Here is a 7,863-nt window from a genome sequence, read left to right as displayed (position 1 = left end):
TCGCCTAGGTCGAGGGAGGACAGTGGAGACAGAGTGAGAGTGAGCGAGGGAGACAGAGGAGACAGCTTGGTTTGACCGGCCCGGTCGGAACGGCTGTGGCCTAACGGCCGTCACCATGCGCGTCGTCAGCCAGGAGCCGACCAAACCCTGACGGGCAGGCCCTACCTATCATAACCCCACTTAATTTTTAATCGTACAGCGAACTAATTTTGTGATAGTTTTTTGAAAGATTTAAGAAAAGTGGTAGTTTTTTTGTAGCCATAGCCTGTAATATAGTAGTTTCTTGCCATATACTCTTGACTATTTGTACTCTCGGGCATTTCAACAAGTACCCTGCTTGCGCTTCAGGCTTGCGGGATCCAGATGTAATTTAATCTTCACACTAAGTAACAAAAAGGATAAGTAATAGCTTGAACAGATATTTATCCCTAAGTAGACTTTACTATTCTTATTGTCGAGGAAATCATTAACTGGTAGCTACTCGGTTGGCTAACGAGTAGAAAACTAATAGGCTAATCGGCAAGTTATTGAGAAAATCACTAACTCGTAGCTACTCGGTTGGCTAGCGAGTAGGAGGTTAATAGAATCGGCAAGTTAATCAATTAACCGGACGATTAATCAGTTTATCGGCTTTACTAGTTAATCAGACGAATTCTTACAAGGTCTATTCCTATCTTTGAAATGTAGATCCAGTATCTTCGAAAAATGTTATAGCTTTTTTCACGCGCTGCAGCATTACTTCGATTAGTAGCACTAATCAACTTGCCACTTGCCAACTGCAATTGACTAACAGGAACCAATGTTCTATCCTTCTGAATGTATTGACACGCCCTCTTGATTCCTACATTGGCATCTAGGATAAAGCATTGGGAGGATCTCATGAACAACTAAATCACGACATAATGAACATGTAGCCTCACGTACTAGTAACTCATAAGCAAACGATATTCCAAAGCTAAGGGGGTGGACACTTCAGTTAGCATCTAAACCACCACTTTTTTCCCAGTTCCGAGTCCACAGGACCAGTACGGCAAAGGGCGCAAAAAAAGAGCCATCTACATATCATTCCTATAGTTAGGCAAGAAATGAAACCATCATTTTTTATGGATTTCACTCCCATTATGGAACCACCACAGATATATGGTGCTGCAGCCGGATCCTTCAAGCAGCAGCAGGCTGGCTCTTCTTCAACTTCTCGGCACAGAACTTCTTGGTGTCAGCACCCTTCACATTGAACTCCATCAGGAGCTCTTCAAACAGAACCTCCATGTTGGTCTTGAAGGATGCAGGGCGAACTACACCTGCGCCTGCACGCAAATCTACCTGATTATTCTTTGGCTTCACTCCACTGCTGGATCCTTCTGCATTTGCGCTTTCCAGTTCCTTGTCCTCGTCGTCCTCGTCAGGAACTACGGACCCAACTTTGTTACCCTCCATGTAATATTTGCATGCAGCCAGAATGGCACGGCCGCGCTCACGGAAATGGCCGGCAACGAGATCTTCAAAGTGCTGAAACAAGCAAAGCAACAGCCAACGATAAAGGTTAATTTGATTTTCTGGTGTGCAAGCTATGTTACCTAAAAGCTTCTCAGTGCACCGCACCCTACTGAAGATAATAACAACTTCCATACTACAACCAAAATAAGTGCCAAATTTGTGGTTGTCGTGCTGTGGTACACTGGCCAAACTAGATACAGAATCTAGCAACCTTACTGATTAGCAAGATTTTACTGTTATGGCTGTCTTTGCTACCAAAAAGCACTGCCATATCAAAAAGAGGGAGAAAACAAAATATTTTCAACCCTGAATTCTTGCATTGGTCCACTTAGCAACCCTAAAATTGACATCCTTCATACTTGGCGTGGTTTCAGGATAACACAAAAACAGAGTCCAAACTAATGTCCAAGTGTTCCCGTGTCACTCCATCATGGTTCAAATGTTCAAGGTTCCCACAAATTGATGATGTTCTCTTCTAGAAAGAAGTCCACCATTCAACTCTGAACTCTGGCACAAGTTCACTTTTTAACAGTAAACTCAAAAACAGTCTGGCTCACAAACTATTCAAATAGTAAAACAAATCACCCTAGAGTAGTTTCACAAGTAGTTAAGTAGTTTCTGGTGACATGCATGCCACATGTGCACCACATCACTGCCATGTCACCAAATTGTGTTTACTTATCTGTTTCAACCAATTTTTCTCTTCCATTCTAGCATTTCTTGTGAAAGATATATTTATACAAATGGTGGAGCTTATGTTAGATTGTTTGGCGCTCGCTGTGACATGGTGAACATGTGGTATCCACATTAACAAACGGACCATTTGTGAGACCACCCGAGGGCAAAAATTGGATGGTTTCAATAGTTTGATGTTGCAGTTCAGTAGATTTTTTCTGTTGTCTATCTCCCCTTCTAACAAAACAGCATCACATACATCCACATTCAGCAAGTTATATTTTTGACGAATCTTCGGAACAGTGAGTACTTGTGCACCCATGTCGGGAACTGCGAGAGCTTGATAATTAGCAGTATGTTACCTGTGGAGCCCTACGAAGCGAGTACAACATTGTCCTACATGAGTATTGAAATGTTGTGTCATTATACTCCAAGGCAGTCCTCTGCCCACTAGCATTGTTGGCATATGTTTCATATCCTGGCTCATTGAAGTATGGCTTCTCATTCAATACGAGAGCTTGAATGGAGATTAGCACTTGTAACATGGTTGAGTGAGCTGAGTTCCACTTCTCACAACCATGACCTTCCCAGGTGCCTAGGAGGCTAAGGCAGACTTTTCCACAAGCATACAAATTTGGATTAAGCCTAAGTCCTCCAGAATGATAGTATACAGTCTGCAAAAGCACCAGAACGGTTATTTCAATCAACATATGGAAATACATTACATACGAGGTTACCAAAATGTCAATACTTACAGGAGGACTTGCAGGATAACTAGCAGGAAATTGAGCATCAAAGAAGAAAAGGCCATCATGGTAGGGTGTTCCCTGAGGCCCAATCATCACAGCCCTGAGAAGGTCCATTCGATTCTCCGAGACACGAACATATATGGACGCTGCACAGAAGTCAGAAGAACAATAATTCATGTAAATAGTACAACAATGCACATTTCTAAGCTTTAGCAATTTTAACCCAGGAGAGTCAACAGTGAGCTGCAGGCTTTGTAAAAATTTGTAGGTGAAAGTAAATAATAAGACGAATTTTTTTAAAACACATTAAAAAACATTAACGATAGAGCTTTCTTCGACAAGACAACATATGCCCTCAGAAGAACTAAATTTGCACAAAATTCGAAGCAAAACTGAGTAATGTAGAAGTGGGTGGGTCAAAACAGATCCTCAATGTGCTTCAAAATTTATGTATATCACTTGTGGGGAGCGTTTTAAGCACGTATTTATACTTTCTTTCTTGGAAATAGCTGACCTGGTAAATCATTCTCCAGAAGTTTCCAGTCATGCTGAATTCTTTTTGTCCACTCTTTCCCTGCCTGGAGTGAAGTTAAAGAACACAATAAGTATCGAGTCAAAAAGAAGGTACAAAATAAAGCAATATGCATATGATTTTACCTTTCCAACAGGTTTATTAGCATAATGATGATCAGAGAAATCCTCAACAGTGTCAAACTGTTTGAAGAACTTGTATTTCTTACCAATTTCATCCTCTATTTCTGACATTGACTTAAAATTGCCAGGGCCGTCATCAGTTGCAGCTTTCTGCAACCATGGTACAGAAGCCTCCACACCAGGAGGCAGATCTAAATCATCAAATTTATCAGCCAGCTGCTGATTGAAATCACTTTCATCAAATTCATAGTCAGATCCTTCATTGTCATCATCGTAGCAGCCTTCATCTTCATCATCTATATAATAATCTTCTTCCTCAATTTCACCAGAGTCAAAATTCTGTAGCTCGGCTTCAGATGCTTTGAAGGAGTTACTTTCTGTACAGGATCCAACTTTATCACCGGATGATGATCCCTGTAAAATATGCCAACGTAGTTATAAGCAAACACAAAACTTTTCCACAACAAATACAAACTTGAGTCCACCAATAGTTGTAAATTTAAGTCACATATCATGATCCTTTGCTCTTCGCTGCCAGCATTAGACATTCGCTTGTGGTATTATTACTGTGATGGTACATAAATCAGGTATGAATAAGTTATCTTTCCATCCTAAGTCACCAAACAACCTTACTCCAGGTGGCTAGAATAGTCCATCACTTCACCGAGGAGCCTTGAGGTACTAGGTCCAGTCCCAGCCCCACACAAATATATTTTTCCAGCGCAGTGACACTAAAGCAAGAATTACGAGTCGAGCCGAGGTTGACACTCATAGACCAATCGTGACTAATCTAGACTACTGCTGGACTAGTCGACATGGTACTGTAGCACTCAACTTACAGTACCCAGCTACTAATACATAGTATGTACTCCCTCCGTCCCATAATATAAGACGTTTTTTGCGAGCTGTTAGCTTGCAAAAACATCTTATATTATTTGATGGAGGGAGTAGTATACACTCCCTCCATTGGATATTAAGTAATTCCGGATGGAGAGAGTACTATATAGTACAGTACAGTATACGATAAAAATTGAATGCATGGGAAGTGGTTGAAGAACCTGGGGCTGTGCCAACTATTATATACAATGGCCACAGTCTTTGCTTCTCCACCAACCAAGAAGGAAGGGGAGAAATCAAACCCAGGAAGAAGGGATGGAGAGAAGGGAGAAAATACTTGGTACAACAGCACAGGAGTGCTTGCTTGCCATCGCCGGCGGATCCACGAGGAGCACAGCAGAAGAGGGGCAGATCCAAGGGAGCACAGCAGAAGAGGGGCGGATCCAAGGGAGCACAGCAGGTGAGGAGCACAACAGCAGAGGGGCGGAGCAGAACAAGCAGAGGGAGTGGATATCTATCCCTCCAAAATTGAGTCGATCGAACATGCCAACTAGTCCACGACTAGTCGCTCCAGCCCTCGACTCACAGAGCTAGGCTACATGAAGAACCTAGTCAACAACCCGACTGAGACTAGTCGTTCAACTCATAATCCTTGCACTGCAGGCCAGCTGGACCAGTCATATGTTTGTTGGAAAATCACAGTTCAACTGATTCTGGCGGGGTCAGTTGCAGGACTGCCTCCTCACTGAACAAGAGCAGAGCAGGCTCCATTTTTTTCTGGTTGAACCACCAGTTCCTCTCGGTTTTTTAAACTAGGGTTAGTGGAATGGTGGTCGGGGGGGGGGGGGGGGGGGGATATGACCTAAAGTTAAATTGACAATTTTTAAGTTACAAAACAGGTAATGCCCCTGTTAGAGAGGGTATAAAAAGTCACTTCTTCGACCAATAAATAAACAAGTACAAAAGCTCAAGATCATCACAACTATTTAATTTCTCTCCGTGACGCACAAACAGCTAGCAGAATACATGCAATGCCCAGATCCACATCAAACTAAGAAATGTCGAGCATATCTGTAGTATTAACTTAACAGGCAAAGGAGGGCTTCTTTGATTCAAAGGATTCTCAAAGGAATTTTGAAGGATTCTAATCCTTAGAAATTTTTCCTCCATGGGTTGTTTGATTCATACGATTGGAAACCATAGGATTTTTTTTAGATTATTTGCACTAGATTTCATAGGCAATTTTCCATCCACTCCAAACTCCTTGAAATAATCTTACGTTTTTCCTGTGCACAATCAAACACCCTTACGATGGCATGCCACTCTATTCCTACGTTTTTTCTATTCCCGCATTTTGCAAATCCTGTGAATCAGAGAGGCCTGAAGTTTGAACTTGGGAAAATATATTCAGTAATAATTAACACATAAATCTAGAAAGTGAAATTGAAACCATGATGCTCCAAAACCTTCTCATTTCCACAATGGTACTCGAATATCCCAAGGGAAATTGTCCTCACGTTAAACATGAGACCTTGTGGCCTGCCACAAGCGTCTTGCGTTGCTAGATCACTGTCCCCAAAAAAAAATCATAGCCCTATATCTCACTCCTGCGTGCTCTACTAACAATTCACATGTAAAACTACTTGAACAGCTTACCGCTAGAGCATCAAAAAAATTCATGCATAACGAATTTAAGAAACACCTATCATGCTGATACAGTCATGGATATGTTGTAGCCAACTTTGCCCAGGTGAAGAACCAACAATTCTACAATTAATAAGGTTATAAAATATGAGTGAGATGCTCAGGTAGCTAGATTCAGCACACAGACGCCTCCATAATCAAACAACTGTTTGAAGCTTAAGTACATCAGCAATATGTCGACATCCTAGAGACACCATCGATTCAATATGCTAGAATGTATTCCTTGCAGCTTCCGTGTATATTGATGTACTCGTCCTTCTATCCACAAGAAGATCAAAACTTCGGCAAACAACATATGAAAGCAGACTGCAATTCTACAAACACTACAAAACTATAAAGGAACACCAGACATTTCTTTCTAGTCTCTAAAGGCACACAGAAAAATAAACAAAAACCGGTCAATAAACACATTACTGTAAACCCGTGAAATGTTTGAGTCAAGGGCCCAGAAAACCCCAATTCTACCACAATCAATCTCCAGAAACCTGAAGACAAAATTGTCCCGCGAACCCTACTACCCTTATATGGTATTAAGATACTTTCCACCTTAAAATCAAAATCACGCCTCAAATCGCCAAACCTAAACCCCACGAAAAAACGGATTATTTAATTATTAAAAAACATCAAGACCCAAGTAGGCCAAAACCCTCGTGTAACGCTCCGCGTCGACGCCTTACAACAAGGCAACGGCCGCAACATCGGATCGCACGGAAACTGCTCGGGTAGCAAACCAGAAGAAGGGAGGTTACGGCCGGAATTTGCGCACACGGCAAGGTCGCGCGACGAGTAGTAGTACCTGGCAGCGCTGGCGTTTCTGTTGCTTCACGGCGTCCCAGGCGGCGGCGTCGGCGGCGCGGCAGGACGACGACGAAGACGACGCGCCCCCTTGCATGTGCGGGTATCTGCGACAGATCAAGGAGCCCATCAAAAAATCGCCCGGAAATACAATCGACGGCTGATTCTTCGAAGATGGCGGAGGGGCGGCGCACTCGGAGGCGTCCATGGCGAAGTCCAATGGATGGCGCGGCAAGCGGCGAGCGGCGAGCGGCGGGCGACCAGGAGAGGGGAGGGGCCGAGTGGGGAGGGGCCAGCCGAGGAGGTGTGCGAGGGCGAGGGCGTTGTGCGCGTAGCGGTGCACAGGGGGAGGACGCAGAGGAACATTAGTCGTGTGCCGCCACCGACCGTGGATGACGTGAGCTCCTTGCGGGACCACCCGGCAGCCAGATCACACGACGGTGGCCCACGCGTGACGCGGGCCTCTTCTTTTTTATTTTTGTTTTCGTGCGGCGACGACGACTGCCGGGCCTGGGAGGCGGGCTACGTCCACCGAGAAAGCGACCCACGCGCGGGCTAGTCAAGGCCGGGATCCGGATTCGGGCCCAATGTCAGTGAGAGAGTGGTATGGGGATGGGTCTACCGACTGCTAACTCCGCGTGCGCTTTTTGGGCATTCGCGAATGCTCTGCGCGGTGAGGATCTGTGGGATTGTGTGTGGCTCACGGCTCCGGCTCGCTGGAGTAGGGCGCGTGGAGTGGGCAATGCGGTTCGGTGCGCTTGTTTTTTGTCCTTTTGCATGCCTTTCCCTCGAAAGCCATAGCGTCTCTCGGCAAAAAAATTTACACAGTACAGAGACAATGGCCCTGTTTGGATATTCTAACACAGTTAGAGTTAGAGTTATTTTTTAACCCACTCTAACCCAAATAAGCATCTCTCCACCGGGATAGTTGGGTTAGATGGAACTAACCCAC

General features: G+C 44.1%; 1 protein-coding gene across 2 annotated transcripts; it reads right to left on the bottom strand.

The window, feature by feature from the left end:
• Positions 1–880: 880 nt before the first annotated feature.
• On the bottom strand, positions 881–7,264 carry LOC125553958 (putative ubiquitin-conjugating enzyme E2 25). 2 transcript variants are annotated; one of them, XM_048717599.1, is made up of 7 exons: positions 7,106–7,264; positions 6,913–7,018; positions 3,579–3,989; positions 3,436–3,499; positions 2,928–3,067; positions 2,535–2,846; positions 881–1,509 (listed from the first exon to the last, which is right to left on the bottom strand). In XM_048717599.1, the coding sequence occupies exons 1-7, from the start codon at positions 7,117–7,119 to the stop codon at positions 1,162–1,164; spliced, it is 1,395 nt and encodes a 464-aa protein (XP_048573556.1). In that variant the 5' UTR covers positions 7,120–7,264; the 3' UTR covers positions 881–1,161. The 2 variants fall into 2 exon arrangements, with proteins under 2 accessions (XP_048573556.1, XP_087372968.1); XM_087516842.1 differs by having other exon boundaries at positions 6,913–7,264.
• Between the last annotated feature and the right edge of the window lie 599 nt (positions 7,265–7,863).

This window comes from Triticum urartu, chromosome 1A (assembly GCF_056163025.1).
Source record: "Triticum urartu cultivar PI428250 chromosome 1A, HENAU_Tu73, whole genome shotgun sequence".
NCBI classification, from domain to species: Eukaryota; Viridiplantae; Streptophyta; class Magnoliopsida; order Poales; family Poaceae; genus Triticum; species Triticum urartu.
Note: the sequence above shows the minus strand (reverse complement) of the source record. Positions and strands in the feature narration are given on the sequence as shown.

Bases quoted from the DNA above. Each gene is read 5' to 3' on its own strand.
- LOC125553958 (XM_087516842.1), bottom strand. From the start codon at position 7,119: ATGGACGCCTCCGAGTGCGCCGCCCCTCCGCCATCTTCGAAGAATCAG. The intron at 3,500-3,578 runs GTAAAATCATAT...ACTTCACTCCAG, and splicing joins CTAATAAACCTGTTGGAAAG to GCAGGGAAAGAGTGGACAAA. The intron at 3,068-3,435 runs GTCAGCTATTTC...ACTTCTGTGCAG, and splicing joins TCTGGAGAATGATTTACCAG to CGTCCATATATGTTCGTGTC.